We start from the raw sequence: 21135 nt of genomic DNA, 5'->3' as shown, positions 1-21135 counted from the left end.
CTAGAGAGAGAAGGAGAGGAGTGCTGGGCACCCTGGCCACCAATTCAGAGCAGAGGGCACAGGCAGAGAGGTGGCAAAGCAATTGGAGGCAGAGGCAGCTCCTGGAGGGCTATCCTTAGTCTGAGGTCCTCATAGGCACATGCACCATCCGGGGAGACTGGCACAGAGGGATTTACCAATGTTTCCCCCAGCCCAGGTAGATATACCTGAGTCAGGGCCTGATCCTCAGGCAACCCAATACTGTGGCCGGTGGGAGGAGATTCATACACTGGCTAGAGCAGGGGATCTGATAGACTGACGCCTCGCACACAGGAAGTGTTGAGTGGCGGGAACTGTGTGCAAGGTGACAGGTGTTGGCTGCATGTCTCCCTGCATGTATGTGGTGTGGGGTGATGGGAGATGTGTGGGGTACAGAGGGGGAAACCGGGTGCTATGACAACCTGTTTTTAAACTTTTTTTTTTACATTTCTTCAGTTGCTTCCTGGTTTCTGGCCTAGGCCAAAATTATGTCATACATTCATGAGTCTTCATGGGCATTTATTTTCTTTAATCTGGAGTAGGGGAAGGGGGGGGCTTTCTCGTCTAAGTATGCACTCCTGTCTGAATGCATGAGCTAAGGACAGATGGGTTCCAGGAAGTATATGCTACATGACAATCATCCGCTCTTACCCAAGGTGGCTGCTGCCAGGGTAGGTTGTTTTTTTTTCAAAGTGATTTTTCAACAAAATAAAGCATTGAGTTTGCTTTGAATATTAAAATTGATTTAAATAACATTTTCCTTTTGTGGTACTCAGATACACTTACACTTTAATATTCTACTTACATCTGTAGTGAATTTTAAAAAAAGTTTTTTTGTCTTCATTTTATTAATATACCTGACATATGCTAAATCTGAAACTTTTGTTTTCTTATGCAGTTTCAGTTTTTATTCTAATACAAATGAAAGATGTTAGTGATTAAACCCACATTTTCTCCCTCCTCAACATTAGACACTTTGCGGTTGATTTGCTAAAACTGGAGAGTGCAAATCTGATGCAGCTTTACATGGGAGCCAATCAGCTTCTAACTTCAAGTTGTTCAATTAAGCTTTGGCAATAAAACCTGAAAGCTGATTGGTTTCTATGCAGAGCTGCACCAGATTTTGCACTCTCCAGTTTTAGTAAATCAATCTGTTTATCCCTGTTGATCAATACCAGGTCTATATTATGATCTCTCCTGGTTGGGCATTTTATAGAAGCACATTTCAGTTCTTCCAACATGCTAAGCATGTAAATGCTGAGTAATATGTCAGTGTAATTCTTCCAGGTATTTATCACCTCTCACAAAGATGACCTCTGACAAATCTCTTTCTGCTTTTCTCTCCAGAAATACGGAGCCATCATCCAGGTTCACCATCTACTGCCTGGACTAAGTTGTTGGCTCAGAGATAACACAGCCATGTAAATTCTGGTACCTTGGCTGTGTTCCCAAATGTCTCACACAGATCAGCCTCTGCTGTGGCCTCTTGCCTTCAGAGTTACAATGTTGCAGCCTGATTACTGCAGGAAAGGAGACTGAGGAAATGCTTCTTCCTGCCTGCAGCAGACTGATAACATTATCTCAGCCTAGGCCAGCAATGGGCAAACTACGGCCCGCGGGCCGTATACGGCCCGGCGGACCTTTTAATCCGGCCCGCGGAGCTAGGCTCCCGCAAGGCCAGTGGTCGGCAAGCCGCGGCTCTTTACAAATTTAGATGCGGCTCTCCTGTGTGCCGGGCGCCCGCTCCCCTCCCTCCTCTCCCCTCCTCTCCTCTCGGATGGCCGCCCCCCCTCTCGGATGGCCGCCCCCCTCCCTCCTCTCGGACGTCAGGACTCTGCAGCTGTCAGGATGTAGGCGGGGCAGCCAGGATGTAGGCGGGGCAGCGTGACGAACTCCTCTCACAGTCCTCCCTGAAGACCAGAACGGCGCGGGAATACGAGAGGAACGCGCGGACCAAAGGTAAGTGAATTGACACAGGGGGGGGACTTACTATATGGGGGACTTACTATATGGGGGATGAATTACTATAGGGGGGACTTACTATATGGGGAATGAATTACTATATGGGGGACTTACTATATGGGGAATTAATTACTATATGGAGGACTTACTATATGGGGAATGAATTACTATATGGGGGACTTACTATATGGGGAATGAATTACTATATGGAGGACTTACTATATGGGGGATGAATTACTATATGGGGGATGAATTAATATGGGGGATGAATTAATATGGGGGATGAATTACTATGTGGGGGATGAATTACTATGTGGGGGATGAATTACTATGGGGGATGAATTACTATATGGGGGATGAATTACTATGGGGGATGAATTACTATAGGGGGGATGAATTACTATGGGGGACGAATTACTATATGGGGGACGAATTACTATATGGGGGACGAATTACTATATGGGGGATGAATTACTATGGGGGATGAATTACTATATGGGGGATGAATTACTATATGGGGGATGAATTACTATATGGGGGATTAATTACTATGGGGGATTAATTACTATGCTTACTATGGGGGAATATTACTATACTTACTATGGATGACACATACACATCATTCATCTACTCTTGGTCCGGCCCCCGGGTCCAATATATGAACCCATTGCGGCCCTCAAGTCAAAAAGTTTGCCCACCCCTGGCCTAGGCGAAGACACGGAGTGGAATTCTCACTCCCATTCTAAGCCTATTTTGTCTACCTTGTAAGAGGACAGATGCCTATACTGACATATTCTGAATTTGCTCCGCTCCAGTTTCATAATCGGGTCCCAGCACCGGCTTCAGTGTAGAGGAGGAACAACTGACAACGATCCCCATAGTAAGCCTATGGGTGATGTCATTGTGCAGACTCTGTGGCCATTATCGGCGATCTCCCTCTACACTGAAGCTGCCGCTGGAGAGATCATGTAATCACACTCGAGCAGCTTCAGAATAGGTAAGTATAGGCATCTTTCCTTCACAGGGCAGATAGACTAGGCTTAGAATGGGGTGAGAGCAAATGTAAGCTTAGGTTTTGACTTGCGTTCCACTTTATGGACAGCTTTTTAATGATAAAAGGTGGAGCTTTTCTGTAAAATGATACTGTTGCTGTATATAGTTACGGGTCAGAAATCTATTAATGTAGACTAGTAAAGATACTGACCGGTCCAGTTTAAAATTAGTTTTTTGATTCATCTATGATTTATGTCAGATGGCAGCTTCGTATGGTACCAGACAGCTGCTGATGGAAGAAGTGGTTCAACAACGTACAAAACTTTGTGCAATTCCTTTAGTTTCCCCTGTCTGTGGAACAGTCTAAGGCACTTCTGCTGTGTCGAACTTTTGCATCACTTAAACAGAAGCACAATAACTATATGAGCATTCCTGTTTATGACCAGAGTTAGGCCAAAAGACACCTACTGGTAGTTGCATTGTGTCTGTACGTCTGTCTGTGGTTGCAAAGCCATTCAAAGAATGTCTGTGCTTGTGTCACTGTAGATTGTCCACTAGGTGGCAGTATTGCACTTCAAATAATAGCAGTGGTGTTTCTTTCTTTGGGATGTGTGTGATTTGTGGAGCAGCATAAGGAGATGGTGAATAGAAGCAGGTCACAGTACAGAAACATACAGCTTTCTCCAATCTGGTGCATTAAAATTAAATACTGCATGTGTTAGAACTAATTTTGCCCCTCTCTGTTCATGCGTTGCATTTGTGCAAAACATGTCTACGTTTACAAAAAGCTAGCTTGGGATGGGGTGGCATAAAGATATCATGAGATTTGCGGTTGCTGTAGAAAGGAGCTCTTGTTGTGATTCAGGGGCCATTCACCAAAATATGTTGAGGACCTGTCTTATATGCTGTAGCATGTCATGTTCCCATGATTTGTTGAAACTTAGCCTATGGCTTATCTATGAATGATTGCACCCAACAACAGAGAAATAGAACACCAGGATAGGCAACTAGGTCATACGACTGCGTCACCCAAGGTTCTAATGTGTTATAGTGACACCTGTGGGTCATTATAATCTTTACCCTTTTTTTAAGGACTAAAATGTAAAGATCCATCCAGTCCACACAGCTTCTGCAATCCAAGGTCACCTTGAATCAACCCATGGGTGATGCTGATGAGTTATGCTTTCTTGCACGAGATCAGAAAAAGGGAAGTATGAAATGTGCGCTGATGGGGGATGGGCAGAAGTGCGGGCTGGCAGAAAATGGTTGTAAACCCCACATATACTCAGTGAAGTGACTGGCCTCAGGTGGCATGATGTGAGATGAAACAGATCCTCCTACATAAATTGTATCTGCATACCTGCAGTCTTCTCCTCTCTACATCTGTTCAAAGTTCTGAATTTGTAAAGCTTGTCTGAGAGTTCAGGAAAAAAGGGGACGGAGAGCTGAAATTACACACTGCAGAGCTCAGTGAGGAGAGCTGATTGGAGGGAAGAGAGACACACTCCCCTCCACACAGCTCACGGGAACAGAGCTGAGCCTATCAATCACAGGCTGTGCCCTCCCCATCACCATTTTTCTCTTGGTGTCAGGAAACATATCAGAATTAATTCATGCTGATAGCAGAGGAAGAAGACAGAAATGACACTTAGTGCTTTGGATTAGGACAAGTACACACAATAGAGGGATATGCCTTGTTCATATTTGATGTCTAAGGTTTACAACCATTTTAAATTATCACTATTTCTCAATTTCTCATTATCACTATTTCTCAATCCTTTATGTGCCCAATAGCAAAAACATCAGGAAATGATAAAAAATCTCTGTGGGCACTCTTTCTGTGCTTGTCTTTCTGTCACGTGAGCCCCCTCCCCCCATCCTTTATTTCCTGGTGTAACCAAGACAGGAAATGAGAGAAAACCTCCCCAGTGAGGATCACAAACCGAAGTAAGAATCTGGCAGCTCTTCCCAACTTTATATGGCGTTGAAAATTCCAGAGGCTTCTACCACTGATTGGTTGAGATCTCCCCACCAAAGTTTGCGCCAGTCAGCTGCGTTATTAATCCCGAACATCAGCTTTTAAGTTGCTGCCTTCTTGGGCACATAACAGCAGGTTTCTGTTTTGTAGTGCTATAAAGCATTGGAGATTCTGATCAGGAGACCAGACCAGTCGGCAGAGATGGCCATTTGGAGGGATTGTTCTTTTCTTTAAATTTTTCTTCAGTCTGTCAGTAACCCCCTGTTTGTATTCAGCATAAAGATGCCACTTTGCAATCTGTTAAACACAATTACTATATTGCATCCAGCTTACAGATAAGGGCACATCTCCATTCCACGTCCTCATTTCATTCTCCTGTTGCGTTCAGGGAAACCTTAACTCGCCACGTGCTGCGTCATAATGTTTAATATCAGATTATCGAGGATGGAAATCTTATAATCTGGTATAAAGCTTCTGTCTGTAATTACACTCTGCAGGGGGCTGTTGGACGGGCTTTTATGCTGCTTTTTAACGTCTTTTGCTTTCATGCTGTCATTCGTGACACATTATTGCAATTAATACGCTGCAGAGAAATGGAACAATACAGAAAAAAATGGACCAAGGAGCCGTCATCCTCCTAAAATCCTGCTGACATTTATAGAGCAGATGGTGCTGAGACTGTCGGAGTTCTGACAGAACCTTTCTGACTTTGGTGTTTACACTTTACAGACTAAAACGGTGAAGTGAGCCTTGGTTACAGCAAAATTATCATTCAGAGTTGCTTTTGAATTAACTTGTGATTCATTTACATGTGTTAAAGGGAGATTTGCTTGCAGTACTAAGCGATAATTGTCAGCTATAATAATTCCACGTGTGAGTGCAAAGTTTACCGTAGAGCTGCAGTCACACATTGCTTCATAAAAATTATTGTAAATGTGTCTGTTTATTAAAGCTAAACTGGGTTGAGATAAAAACACACGTATCTCTCTAGCTCTCATGGGGGTGGGGGTTGTGTATGAGAAATGGCTCTCCCCAAACCTGATATTGTGCTAAACCTGTAGGTGAAGAAGAGAACTAGAACTTTTGCTAAGTGGAAGAATGGGCAGCGGCTCCACCCGGGACAGGGCCTCTATGAACAGAGGAGATGTTCTTCCTGGGAAATTAACCAGTAGTCTGATCAAAATAATTGGTAGTGAATGAACTACTGCAGCCAGCATAAGACATTTACCATAAGTATATAGATGCACACCAGTATATATATAATACAGTAATATATGTACAGTTATTTTACTTTCACCTGATATTTGAATTTTAGTTTTGGTGGCGTGGCACTGGAACTCAGAGTCAGCCTTTTCTACTCTGTATCTTAGTCCCTAGCAGGTTCTAATCTGTCATACAACTGGACCCCTGATTCTCAGAAGTGGCCCTTGGATTCCTAACTGAGCTCTAGCCTAGGCTGGTTTATGAGCCCTAAGCTAAATCTAGCAATAGAATGCCAGGTCAGAAGGAGCAGGGCTAACTAAAATAACAGGAGCTGCAAATAAATTCTATGGGCAGCTGCAGTTGAACTATTAGAACATAGGAGTACTTGCTTAATAGTCTCTGCTCTTGGCCTGGGTGCAATACATGAAGCTTCTGGATGTTTAAGGTAAAGTGGTTCAGTTCTCCATGTCTACTTCCTTGAAACTCCTCTTTATGTAACATCATAGTCCTCCAGTTGGAATTTCTAATCCATCTAACAGAGACAGGAAGTACCTGTTTTTGACCAACTAACTCTATGGTAATTAGAATTTCCGATAGATCAACAGTCTTTTTGGCACTTGCAATGTATTAATCGCTTGCCTTCTGCCCTATTACAAAAGTACTGCTACAGGGCTGCACAAAACCACGTATATATACACGATTTGCATTCCCTGGTAGGGGACGCCCACGTCCTACTCGTGCTGCTATTGGCTGATCAGGATGTCAATCACTGGGTGATCGTTGGTAGGGCTGAGAGGGTAGAGATCTGTGTGTAAACAACACAAATCTCTCTCCTGTCAGCATGGACATGCTGCTTTGTATCTCTCTGCACAGAATGTCTGCCTAGTAAAACACACACAGCACACAATGTGAAACACACACAGCCCACAGTTATCCCTTTGGTCACAGATGTTAACCCCTTCCTGCTCAGTGTCATTAGTACAGTGTCAGTGCTTTTTATTAGCTAGACCCTGCACTTTCTGTTTCCCAGCTCCGCATCCAGCTTCTTCCCGGCAGAAGGTAACGGGAGTGCATTGTTGATGTACTTTCAGAGCTAGTTATTAAGTTATTAGTAAAACCAGTGATAATCGAATGCAGAGGCAATTATTTATTATGATAAAAAGTAGATGTATTTATGTAGTCTTACAGATACAACCAGCCCTTTGAGGACAGCCATAATGCTGATGCCGCTCACAATGACACCCCTGCCCTATATAACCACACACCTACGTTAATAAAAAGCCACATACAGTATCACATGTCAGGGTTATATAATTTTCCCCTTCAAATAGTTACTTTTAGCATACATATCTTTAAAGAAAAAGTTGAGCATATAAAGATTCCCACCCACAACTTGTATTTTGTCTGATTCATCAGAAGCTCCCCAAAGATCCCTCCATGTACGGCCAGCTTTACACATGGGAGAGGGCTGTTGTGCTGACAGCTGCAATGCACTCCACTGTTTCTATTTGAAGAAGAGGAGACCCAAAATAGCGTGCTCCCCCACCCCAACCTGGTGCTGAATGCTCCCCAGGATCTTTTTTCATGTGAAGAAAAGCTAACACGCCATTAGCACATACATGGCGTTGCTTTGCTAATTGCTGTGAGAAATAGGTGTTATCTGCTAGAGAGACAATGCAGGAGGTAAAACACAGGGGAGAAAACTTCCTCATGTAATTAACCTCTGAAATATTTATTTCTTTCTTGAATCTAAATTAAAGGAGAACGAATTGTAAAACTATTTATATTTATCGTATGGTACAGTACACAGATAAAATCATAGACCAGGGGTCTTCAAACTTTCTAAATAAAGGGCCAGTTTATTGTCGTTCAGACTTTAGGGGGGCTGGGCTGTGGCCAGCAGGAGTGGAAATGTTCCTGGCTTCAGTGGGAGTAAACATTGCCACATTTGATGTAAGGGGGAGGAATAGTTGCCCATCTTTGATACAGTATCATCAGGAGGAATAGTGCACCATTGTTGGTGTCAAGGGGAGAAATAGTGTCCTATGGTTGGTGTCAGTTGGCAGAATTGTGTCTCGAATCAGTGTGAGGATACAGAGGGCCGAATAAAGGAAACGGCCGCATCTGGCCCCTGGGCTGCAGTTTGGAGACCACTGTCATAGAGCATGGATTATATGCCTCTGCCTTCAAGGGTTTGTGCACTGGCAAGCTTTGCTGAATCTTCCCCCTGTTGCCCCCATATAACACCACTCATTATTTAGGGCTTCAGTTTTTTGCTGCTATCCTTAGGTGATGGATGCCTTCTTCTCTTGGAGATGAATTTCCTAACTTTTTTTTTTATTGTTTTATTTTACCAAATTCATTTACCTCCTTCAACGCTTCTAGCAAGATTTGACTGCTTACTGTCTCCATGGGTCACTAGCAGATCTGGGCTTGGTGTCCCTCGAGTACACCTTAGAAACCACAGCCTGTAATGTTTGCTTTAGGCATTGGATCCTGTGTTTAGCACTTACCTTGGCACATGGTACTACTTTTTTTCACTGTGGATATCGTGAAAGAGGGTAATAACCCTGTCTTTTTTTTTTTTTTGCAATCTGTATTCTATATTAGAGTTTCTCATTCACTTTCTGTCCCAAACCAAAACTGGAAGTGTGGGGAAATCCCTCCATAGTGATGGAATTCCTGGTTGTCATCAGGGTCATAAAATTTGGTGCCCATTTTAAGATTTTTCCTCTATTCCTGTTTAGTAACAACCCACAATTTGGGTTTTCTTTCTCCTTAAAGGATACAAGTAAGCATGACAAATATAGAGGGCAAATCTCCCTAAAGTGGGCACAGGCAGCAATAAAAACCATATGGGTGGTCTAATCCCTCTCCACTCTGTCCAAAACTAAAAAAAAGATAAGTTTTGCTTTTAGTTCTACTTTACAGTGTACTAGGAGAAACAACAAGGAGGTTTCCATTGTTGACCTTTACTAAAATGCTAATTACCTGACTGTCTATGGCTTCCATACTTGTAATGGAATCTGGAGTGATTATGTTGAATTAATGAGTATGTGAAAGTCAGAGCTCCAGATTTGTATGCTTATTCGAAGTCAGTGATGCATGCAGTACTGTATAAAGGGCTCAATCAATTCCTATGATGAGGGAATGAGGGGCAGGACCAAGCCCCTCTGCCTGTGTCAATAGATGCAGACATGGTGGCTTAGGAGCAATCCTGCATGAGTGCTTTCATAGAAAGCGGCTTTCTATTATTATTATTATTATACAGGATTTATATAGCGCCAACAGTTTGCTTAGCGCTTTACAATATAACAGGAGACAATACAGCATCAATACAGTTCAATACAAGAGGGATAGGAGGGCTCTGCTCCTTGGAGCTTACTTTCTATGGGGGCACTTAGCAGAATCAGTAGTTTTCAATTAAATGTTGCCAGAATCACTCAACTTTTTGTTATTGATCACCCCAGGTGTGGCGACTCCTGAGACTTATATGAAGGTATCTGTCAGTACACGCAGACATTTCTAGTGCCTGCTTTCCTACATAGTGGAGGTTTATTACTGCATTATATAAGTCTTTTACATCTACTATAGCTACTGCTTTGGGAAAGGCTGTGTGTGTATGGATGGATTTGATGATTATCATAATATAAATGTCAGTTTCTGCCCGGCTTAGTAACTGTTATTTTCTCTCTTGCTACCCCCAGGATGAGATCTACATGTACGGTGGGAAAATTGAGACCAATGCCGGGAATGTCACTGATGAGCTTTGGGTATTTAACATCTCCAGTCAATCATGGACGACGCGAACCCCCATGGTGCTGAATCATGGACAGCACTATGCAGTGGAGGGCCACACAGCGCACATTGTGGAGCTGGACAACCGGGAGGTGATAATGGTCATCGTATTCGGCTATTCTTCAGTCTATGGCTACATCAGCAATGTGCAGGAGTACCACCTACGTGAGTTTCCATCATCCTCCTAAGGAAGGGTGGGGGTGGGGAGGGGGTTTATGGGGGAAGGTGGGTTGGTTTATGGGGGAAGAACAATTGCATAAATAATATATATAATCTATTCAGACCTCACCAATGATATTTGAGGTAGCCATAAGTGACTATTTTTGTGTTAAATTGGTTCTGAAGGCTGAATATTTTTGTCCTTCAATCTTGATCCAGCAATGTGCACGAGAGCAGCTGCTCTCCAAGCTCTCTCCTCTCATTGGTTTAGACACAGCAGCCGGAGCTAATGGCTTCCACTGCTTTCAGTCACAGCCTGTGAGGAGGGAGCGGGAGGTGGGGCTGAACTGCACTGTGTGTGTCTTATGGACACACACAGCTGGCTCAGGAGCAAGCACACAAGTGCCCCCATAACAAGTGGCTTACTATGGGCGCCCACGGCAGAGTTGAGGGGTCAGGAGTGCCGAGCGGGGGACCTGAGAAGAGAGGGATCGAGACTCCTCTGTGCAAAACCATTACACAGAGCAGGTAAGTATAACATGTTTGTTATTTTAAAAAAATACCTTTCCAATCACTTTAAAGGTTATTTTTACCCTTGGGTACATTTTTGGGAACGTTTTTAGTTTGGAACATATAACATGTTCCCACTCCCCGAGCTGCCGCCCATTAAGCTGCATGTCATGACAGCTAGCAGGGGATCTTCTCCCCCCGCTAGCTGTCACTATTCCTCCCACGGAATTCTCCGAGTGGAAGACTACAAGTCCCGACAGCCTTTTCGGCTGTTGGCTGGTAGTTCTCAGTGAACTACCACGGCACTGTTGAGCACTGTGGTAGCTCATTGAATCTTCCTGTCAGTGTGTACCTGCCTGCCCGTACGATATAAGGGCACACAGATACACCTGCAAAAATATGTGTATTTATTATTTTTTTTAAAAAGGTGAACCTTTTAACTTTGGCTGGAGAGGTAAATCATTAGTGGTTTCTTCTGTCTCTCAGGGACTCTATTGGTGAAATAAGATCATTGCTCTGAGTTTCTAGGTCTGTACACCTACTGTGCCCATTAGGAGGTGTTCCCACAATCCTTGCACTGAGTTCCCAAGTTTGCACTCCTGCTGTGCCCAATATGAGGGCTTCCCATCATCTCTGCACTGAGTTCCGGGTTCTGCACACCTGCTAAGCCCATCATGAGTGATTTTCACCATTCTTGCACTGAGTTTCCAAGTGCCCTTAAGCCCAGCAAACTGAACGAAAAAAATCTGTTGGGCCACTTTCACAAGGGGTGGAACTGTCAGCGGATCAACTTGCTTAGCGGCGGATCTCTCAGCTGATCCCTGCTGAGCAAGTGGATGAATAGAAGTTCCGAACGGGTCTGCCTAAAAAACAGGCAGGTGGACCCAATCGGAATGTCCGTGTGAAAGGGGCCTAAGTTGGACCAAATTCTGGGAACTGAGTGGAGTCAGTTAACCTACAATTAAAAAGGAACCCCCAGGTGGTAGTGCCACCAGTTAGTGTACCATTTAACTTTTCTGGCATCCCAGATTCACTTTGAGTGTATTTAGTTTTTATGTATTATCTTCATTTATTAATAATGGTCAGCACTGATAAATAACCTTTTTTCATATTTATTTCTTATTAATTAGGCACCATTGAAATGCTGCCTAACAGTACCTACTAATATCATTTCACATTTATCACTTTCAGCAAGGTGGTGAACGTTTTCTGGAGCAGGCTGTCTTTGCAGCTTTTGTGCAAAAAATAGACCTGAATATATCAGAGGAGGGCAGCCCCCGCAGTATCCTTCCCTCTGTCCCTAATTAATTACACAAAAATTTCAGGGAAATAGAGCATTTTCTTGTTTGTCTTGCTTGACTGTACTGTAAAATGTGTTGAGAAGTACAGATGAACATGCGTTTAAAGTGCTATTAAACTCAAATTTTTAAAAGTTGCAGATAGGTTCTTTTATGATAGAAGAGACACTATTGGTCTCTTTCGTTATAAATGTTTTCCCCTGCCTGTCAGCTCACCTTTTAGGGCTCATGTACACTGCAACTCCTAAACTGACGTTCAGCAGCTGTTCAGCGTTTTTTTCAGCAGCCCCTGAACTCTCCCTAATGTTTTCCTATGTGTCCATGTACACTTCGTCGTTTACAGGGAGTTGAGTTTACAGTCGTTTTTTTTTAATTCACCAAACTTCCATTCAGGAGTAGATTTTACCGGTGTTCCAAACGCTTATAAACACGGTTAACTGCGTTTATAAGCGTTTGCGTTTAGAAGCGTTTTTTTAACTGTTCCATATCCAGATGCTGTCCAGAGCCTTTTTTCATCATCAGAAATGCATACAAAGTTTTCCATGTATTCAAATGGACCTAGCACACCAGTGCAGTCAGTTGCAGGTTTTGCGTGAAGGAAACAATGGTAGCATGTGCTGCATTATGCTCATGATGGGATCTATAGTGAATACAACCAGAAAAGGCAGGTAATCTCAACACATACTCCTCTCTGTGCTTCTGCTCTCTCTATTCCTCTCAAAATGTCTGAAATAGTTAATTTTTTTACTATTTTTCAGTGCATTCTGGGCATTTGGGAAGGTCTCCTGAGGTTATCTTTTAAAAACGCTTCTAAAGGCAAACGCACATAAACGCGATATGCAAACATAGCTAAACTGACGTTTTTTAACCTACGTTTTCCAGCAGTTTCCATTGTTCAGAAGAGTTTTCCAGATGCCCCGTGTACAGGAGCCCTTATGGCACCCAATCTGTGCCTGATGATGTGACTGTCTTGCACATGCATGGGAGTGACATCATCATGACCCAGTCTTTCAAGTGGCTGAGGAGACAGAACCCAGAGGGAAGACCAGGTGAAAAGAAAGGGGGACTTTGCAGGCTCTAGATGTCTGTGTATATGGGGTCTTATAAGTGGGACAAACATCATAATATTAGATACCTTATGGAGGCCCCTAGGGGCCCATAAGATAGCAAGTGCTTTAGTCAGTTTGTTTTTGCCAGCTGCCAGTAAGCATGAAGGAATTGCAGTCTATGTGTGAGATAATACAGCATGCTTTGCAAACCTAATGCGGTCTATTTATAAAAAGAAAAAATGTCGGACAAATGTGACAAGTATTTGCATTTTCCTTGATAAATTCTGACCATATAGATTTCCTATGATCAGCTCCATCTAGTGACCATAAGACCATAATTTGTGTAATTTCTGACTAAGGTATTTCCTGAAAAGTACCGCAATAGAGCCAATAGATCCACTTGATGGAATTGACGATTTTTAGGTAAGAATTTGCCAAAGATAGGTAAATGCTTTTTGCATTTGTCCAATTAATTTTTTATAAACAGATCCTCAAGTGTATGTCTGACAAAATAATAATAAAAATGATAACAATAAAAAAAAGCCCATTAAAGTAGAAGGCAAAAAGGTTTTTTTTTTTTTTTCATTTTGGATAGAGTAAGGGAGGGTAATAACTCCTGTCAGATTTTTTTTTTTTGCCATCGGCATCCCATCTTGGAGATTTCCCTTCACTTCCTGTCCCATTGCCAAACAGGAAGTGAGAGGAAATCCCTGCGAATCAGGAGAATATCTTGGGGACCCCAAGGTCACCAGAACTAGTGTCCCCTTTGGAAGATTTCTCTTCTATTACTTTTCTGTGGACAACCTGAAAGTTGGGATTTTCTTTACTTTCGCTTTCAACTGGGGCACAGACAGCAATAAAAATCTGACAGGTGTTCTAATCCATCTCCACTCTAGCCAAAATAAATAAAACAAATTTGCCTTTAGTTATACTGTAACTGTTTCCCTACTGCTGTAAACACACACACATATATATATATATATATATATATATATATATATATATATGGTATATATGGCTTGTTATGGAAGAAGTTATACCTGGCTCTTGGTTGAGGCTACAGCCATGATCCTGGCATAATTTTTACCTGCCGTATATTCTCTTTTGAGTAAAAGTAATCCGAGTGGCTATGCAGCTGCTGGATTACTTTTACAGGTGGCGGAAGGGGGTCCCACCCCCTTGCCGCTGTTGCTTTTGCCTGGCTCTCCTGAGCGATGGGGGAACCCAGTAAGGATGTGACCAGTGGCATCAAGCTCTGGGCACACAGTGAGAGGAACTGATGTTGTTCTTCCCACTGTGTGATGCCAGAAACTGGAAGTGACAACGATTTTGTCACTTCTGGTTTCGCCTCTTTGTTTACTGGCTGGTTACAGGCCAGTGAAGCAGCTGATCAGACCGATCTGTGCATATTGAGGCCAAATATAGGGATCTGGGGTCTAATAGACCCCAGAACTCTCCATACAGAGTACCTGTCACTGCCTATTGCTGTTACAGGGATGTTTACATTTCTTGTGACAGCAATAAAAGTGATTAAACAATTAAAGAAACCATTTAAAAAAAATAATAAAGTGCCTCCGCCCCATGTGCTCACGCGCAAAGGTGAAAGCAGACGTCAATCCTGCACTGTAAACAGTGATTACACCACACATGTGAGGTATCACCGCAAACATCAGAGTGAGAAAAAAATAATTCTAGCATTAGACCTCCAGTGTAACTCTAAACTGGTAACCTGTAAAGGCTTTTACGTCGTGTATGGATAATTTAAAGTACCGTAGTTTGTCACCATTCCAGAAGCGTGCACAATTGTAAATGTTTGGTATCTGTTTACTCGGTATAACATCATCTTTTCTATTTTACCAAAACATTTATATTCTATTGTGTTTGTGTTCACTAAAATTCATTAAAGTATTTGTAAAAAAAAATTTAAAAACTTGCAATTTCTTATGTCATGCAGTTTTTCAAAATTTCAACACCCGTGACTTCATTCTCTAGAGCCTTTGTTTAAAAAATATAGAATGTTTTGGGTTATAAGTAATTTTGTAGCAAAAAAAAGATTATTTTTACATGTAGGAGAGAAATGTCAGAATTTCCCAGGTAGGCAAGTGGTTAAATAGGTCTCCGCAATACACGCACATTTCTTCATGTTTTATCTCTTTAAAAAGGCTGAAAGTACTAAAAAATGTCGGTTGATCTGCTGCACTGAAATCCCAAGCAGTGTTGTCAGCCCTGCCCAGTTTTCTCCTGAGGGACTATAGGATCCCCTGTACGTTAGAGAGATAAAGAGAAAGGGAAGGGGTTCTGTAGTCCCTCATGGAAAAGCTGGGCATGGCTGACAACACTGCTTGGGTTTTCAGTGCAGCAGCGACAGCATTGTCTGCTTACTACAGGAAGCATGGAGCTTGCTTGATTTCCCACAGATTAACAGGTATTTTTTTTACTTCTTTTTTTAATGGAGCAAACGTGGGAAGACATCCATGTATTGCAGAGATATCCTGAATGTGTTTTTTTTCTTTTGCTGAGGTATACACTTTAGGCTAGGTTCACATCTGTGCAGGTGATTTCTGTTGCAGGACCACATCTATTCCTGTGTAAACACCTGCACAAACTAATGGCACCCACACACACTGGAAATCACAGCAGCTGCTTCCAGCACTGGCAACTGCACTGCACTTGTGGTTGCCGTGTGGGCTGCAATTTCAGAAATGGAGCAGAAACCTTTTCACATGAATGGGACTGTGTTACCTGTTCAAAGCGCGGTTTGCAGAGCTGCTATAGTGTGAACCAAGTCTAAATGTCTAGATTGTATAATGTAAATGATGCACATTTGAAAATAAACATTGTATCCAAATAATAATAAAAAAAAAAAATTTAACTGCAATCCAATTGATCAAATGCCAGGGCAGTTCCCTTTAACCACTGTGTGTGAAGAGCAATGTCCAGGAATGTTGGCATCAACCTGTAAAGTTCAGGAGCTGACAAACCCTGGAGACAAATCAATTTCTTTTAAAGTCTTTTTTTCATTGGGTACTTTATGGACAATCTTAATCTGTTTGTAGTTTTTACCTGTAAAAGTTACATCTGGCTGGAAGGGGCACCTGTGATGGTCACCTGGGATAGGTAACCCAGGTATGGCCATGCTGTGGGGTACTCCTGCTCAGTCACATCCCCTGTCAGCTCAGATGATGTGTGAAAATATCAGCATTTTATTTCTCAGATTTCATGTGATGCAATCTGTGTCATCACAGCACTGAGCAGTGTCATTCCTGGAGAGAAGATTCCAGCTTTATTCATTCTAGGAAGAGGAAAGAAAGGATACGGATGATCCATATATAATGTGATTTTACCTTTTATGTCACTAAAGGTGACACCTTTCCAACCTACACATGATTTATAAAACAATGGACTCTGCACTTCTGTACTGATACAGAGGATTCTGCTCTGTTATCTAAAGCTGGTCATGCGAAGAGCAAATTTCATCTGGTTCTTCAGAAACCCACTCAATAGGTGACCTTATCAACCACCTTCTGCAAGACATACCTCGATTGAAAAGTTAAAGTAGCTGGCTGAAAAACTTGTAATCTGAACAGCATCTGCATCCAATTAGATGAAGGCACTGATATTTTGATAGCTGTCACAGGTCGTCTGTCACAATACAATAGCTGCAGCTGCGAACTCCTTCATCTACGCTGTGTAGCATGGATGGAGAAATCTGTTAGATTTTTTTCTACTCAGCCTGCAGGCTGAAGGGAAAACATCTGTATATGCCATCTTAGCGTTTCTCTCCTGAAATACTCTGCACTGTTGGGGAACTCTTCTCCTTCCTCTTAACTCTCCTTTCCTGAAATATTCTGTGCTAGACAATTGAATGTGGTAGGCAAACAGGCCCTGTGTGTACAGCAGGCAGTTCAGCCATCCAGAGTTGGACACTCTGAATTGGGTGCTGTCCTTTCTGTCTGCCAGAACACTCATAAATCTCAAAAGAGAATTTTACTAACTCAAATTATAAAGCCTTTTCTATTTTTTCTCTCTCCGAGACTGTCTAGAGGAAAATTTATTTTGGTTTCAGTTAGTAATACCTCATAAAATTTCTAAGAATTGCAGCGGGAGGCTCAAGGTGACTTCTATGAACATTCGGTGGCAGAGTCAGAATCAGTTTAAAGTCTTTATATACTGTGTATGACTTTAAGTCTCCAATGTGGGCTCTACCTGCCTGTCTCAGCCATCCGTTACCTTCAATCTACATATGATGACAGTTAAAGTATAACTAAAGGCAAAAATATTTGTTTTTTGAATGGAGAGGGATTAATACACCTGTCAGGTTTGAGTTGCTGTCTGTGCCCCTGTTAGATTCACCTTCTCTGTTTGTCCTGTTTACTATAATCATTGAACGTTTAAGAAAATCCTACATTTTTGTTTGGCCCCCAGAATAGTAATCAAGAGGAAATTGTCCTTGGCCAATCAGGACACCAGTTCTGGTGACAACTATGGATTCCATCACTTTGGAGAGATTTCCTCTCACTTCCTGTTTTGACTATGAGACAGGAAGTGAAATCTCCCCAGTGGGACACAGATAATAGGGGTAATATCTCTCCCTCACTCTATCCAAAATTATAGCCTTTTGTTCCTCTTTAAAGCAAACTGACAATAACATAACATAAAAAATGAAGAATTTTTTTTTTTTAAAGTTAAACTATAGGCAAAACTTTTTTTTTTTCCGTTTTGGATAGCGTAAGGGAGGGATATAACCCCTGACAATTTATTTTTTGTCATCTGTGTCCCATTGGGAGGATTTACCTTCACTTCCTGTCCCATAGAGAAAATCTCTGCAAATTAAGAGAATTCCTTGGGGACCCCGAGGTCACCTGAACTAGTGAATGTGGGATCCCAAAATATCATATAAATTAAATAAATGTGACGGTGTTAACAATAAATATTAATAGGTGCTCATCAATAATACCATCAACACAAATATAATAGATAACTCCAAACAAAAAAAACATATGAAAAAACTATATCCATATATATATGCATAAAACACAACTACACATATATATGATGTAATCACACGTGCCTGTTGTGAAGTGAAATAACCATAATAATGGTACACACGAAAACGTATCTCAAAGTCCAAAAAATATTATTGGTGACAAAACAGAAACAAAATATTATTTGGTGCTTTTACCCCTTTGACAACGAGCGTGGCTCGAAACATGTTGGGGGATCCACCCAACAGACGCCATTTGATTACCAGGGAGCCACAGATCACCAGGGAACCTCTTCGTTTGACCTGGGCTGTGTTCTCCAATTTTGTGGAGCGATCCAGAGAAGCATTGTGTGGAGAGGACTTCGTTGGACCTGCTGGTAAAACCGGAGATGACCGTGGGGGGTTTCCACCATTCCTGGAAGTCTCATATGGTGACCGGATGCTGTCCTAGTTGCTGACCAGGCCCTGATGTCCATCTGTATACATACAACGCCCTGTTTGTATGTCTTTGTGATTGATACTACAACTTTTCCTGGAGAAGAGCCAGAGTGGGAATACTAAATTCTGAGAAAACTGCCTTTGGAGTGATTTGGTACTTGGAGGATCCGTGAGAGGGATCCACTACTGCTCTTTGACCCGCAAGGGTCGAAGGGATGAGGTGAGAGGCTAATCCAGATGGTGGTTGGATTCTCAGATTTGTACACACTCAGAAATCTGCACGAGTTTCACCTATGGTCACTAACAGTATTATTTGGAAGCACCGTTTACTGTTTTGTCACCAATAATATTTTTTGGACTTTGAGATACGTTTTCGTGTGTACCATTATTATGGTTATTTCACTTCACAACAGGCACGTGTGATTACATCATATATATGTGTAGTTTTGTTTTATGCATATATATATGGATATGGTTTTTTCATATGTTTTTTCACATGTTTGGAGTTATCTATTATATTTGTGTTGATGGTATTATTGATGAGCACCTATTAATATTTATTGTTAACACCGTCACATTTACTTAATTTATATGATATTTTGGGATCCCACATTCACATATTTTTATGATTTGAATGTAGCGCTGCATTCCTTATTACTTTTATCTATCATAATCACTGGTATATGATTTAATGTTAGCAGCTCCCCTTGGGATTTATACACATATTTATTTTTCAGTTTAAAACACTTGGGAGCGCAGGAGGTTCACACCATTACTGTCACCTGAACTAGTGTCCCCATTGGAAAAGTTCCTCTCTACTACTTTTCAGGGAACAACCCAAAATTTGGGGTTTCTTTTACATTCACTTTCAATGTTAACGGTAAACAGGACAAATAGAGAGGGTGAATCTCCCTAAAAGGGGCACAGACAGTAATGAAAACCTAATAGGTGTTCTAATCCCTCTCCATTCTATCCAAAGCTAGAAAAAAAGTTTTGCCTTTTAGTTATACTTTTACATTTGTTCCAATGTACCTTCTTATTAGGGTCCTTTCACATGGGGCGGACCTGTTTAGCGGATCTGCTTGTTCAGCGGGAGATCTCTTTGCTGATCCCCACTGAGCAAGCAGATGGCAGCTCTGTGTCCGCTCCGCTTCTGCAGAGCAGACACAGAGCTGCTCGCTCACTTCAATGGGTGGTCGGATGAAAACGGACCGCCTGTCCGTTTTCATCTGGTCTGATGGACAGAAGGGGAATTAGATCCCCATCCGTCTCTTTTTAGCGTATCAGATGTCTGCGGGTGTAAACGGACACATCCATTTACACCTGCCGCTCCTTGGAGGGGAATGGAGGTTCCGATCGGGTCCTCCTGAAAAAACGGGCAGGCAGACCCGATTGGAACCTGTGTGAAAGATCCCTTAATCTTTAGTCTACCCTTATTTATCTATGTTTACCCTAAATAGCTACTTCTTACCCTTTTCCCCTGTTATTTTCTGCTGATCTTTTTCAAACTATTAATATTTAGGTATTATATTTGAGCATTATTATTTTAGCTTCGCTAGTCAATGTTTTAGTGTTCCATTAAAAAATGCACAAATCTGATAATTTTTGCAAGACAATTTCACAAAAAGCCCTTGTTTGTCCCAAAAAGTGATCTATGTATTAGTTTGGTATGTTAAAGTGGTAGTAAACTCGATTTGTTTAATTGTACCTATAGGAAAGCTTACCTGTAGGTAAAATGAATATCTCCTAAGGCTAGATTCACATATGTGCAGGTGGTGCCGCTGCGGATCCGCACTGCCCACACAGAAGAATACAGACCGGCCGGGCGGGTGCCATTAATTCTAATGGCACGCCGCCTGCACTGGAACTCGCAACCGCTCTGGGAACCTAGGTTCCCATGTGGGCTGTGTTTTCAGAATAAATGCAGGGACTTCTTCCCTGCATGTCCCAGGGGAAAGGGTGTCCATTCATATGAATGGGTTCACGTGCCCGTGCAAAACACGGCACACAGGAAAGCGAATATGTGAATCAGGGGTAAATGTGCACCGTTTAGCAGATTTTCTCTTTGTAAGCCGGTGCATGTGCTCTGAAGGAACGGCATATCCGTGCTATTCCTTCAGAGCTGTGTGCCATGGCCCGGGAGTACCACGTGCATGCGCGGAAGTGACGTCATCGTGGCCTGGCCTGTCAGATGGCCAGAGCTCGGGAACCCAGAAGGAAGACGGGTGAAGATGGAAGCCTCTACAGCAGTGACAGCATGCCACTGGAGGGCTTTGTTTTAAGGTAAGTTTTACATACTGTGCGACGCATACTAGCACTTTATGACATTATCTTGCAGGGGACTTTTTTTTTTCTTCCCTTTCTTGTGGTTAACTAGCAGTTTAACCTCCTTAGCGGTATTCTCGAGTGTAGCTCGGGGTAAAATTTGAGTACCAAAAGCGGTAACCCCGAGCTACACTCGGGCTTACCATGCGGCGTTGCTCAGGGAGTCCCTGCAGCAATTACCTTGTCCTTCGCTCCCACGATGTGTCCCCTGCAGCGTCCCCGGCCATCTCCTCCGGCCGATGCCGGCATCCGGCTTCCGTGTTTTCCGGTCCCTGTGACGTCGGGACGTACGGGCGCCTGAACCTGTGGCAAATTTGAAATTTTTTAAAAATGTCATTTTTTAAAAATGATTATTACATAGTAAAACATTGCTGTTTCAATGCATTTCACATACATATTGTCCCAAGTGCTTTGTCCTGC

The 21135-nt window shown here is 42.3% G+C and overlaps 1 protein-coding gene across 2 annotated transcripts in view; it reads left to right on the top strand.

Annotated features, from left to right (window-relative positions):
• The window catches only part of ATRNL1 (attractin like 1), an 857293-nt gene that overhangs the window by 194135 nt on the left and 642023 nt on the right, over positions 1-21135 (top strand). For both annotated transcript variants that reach the window (XM_089653036.1, XM_089653035.1), the window contains exon 8: positions 9862-10117. In XM_089653036.1, coding sequence (XP_089509162.1) covers positions 9862-10117 — 256 coding nt within the window. The remainder of the gene's footprint in view (positions 1-9861; positions 10118-21135) is intronic.

Source organism: Staurois parvus, unplaced genomic scaffold (assembly GCF_062004578.1).
Source record: "Staurois parvus isolate SC_StPar_1 unplaced genomic scaffold, SC_StPar_1.0 ptg000697l, whole genome shotgun sequence".
NCBI classification, from domain to species: Eukaryota; Metazoa; Chordata; class Amphibia; order Anura; family Ranidae; genus Staurois; species Staurois parvus.
This window is presented reverse-complemented; position numbering and strand designations above follow the sequence as displayed.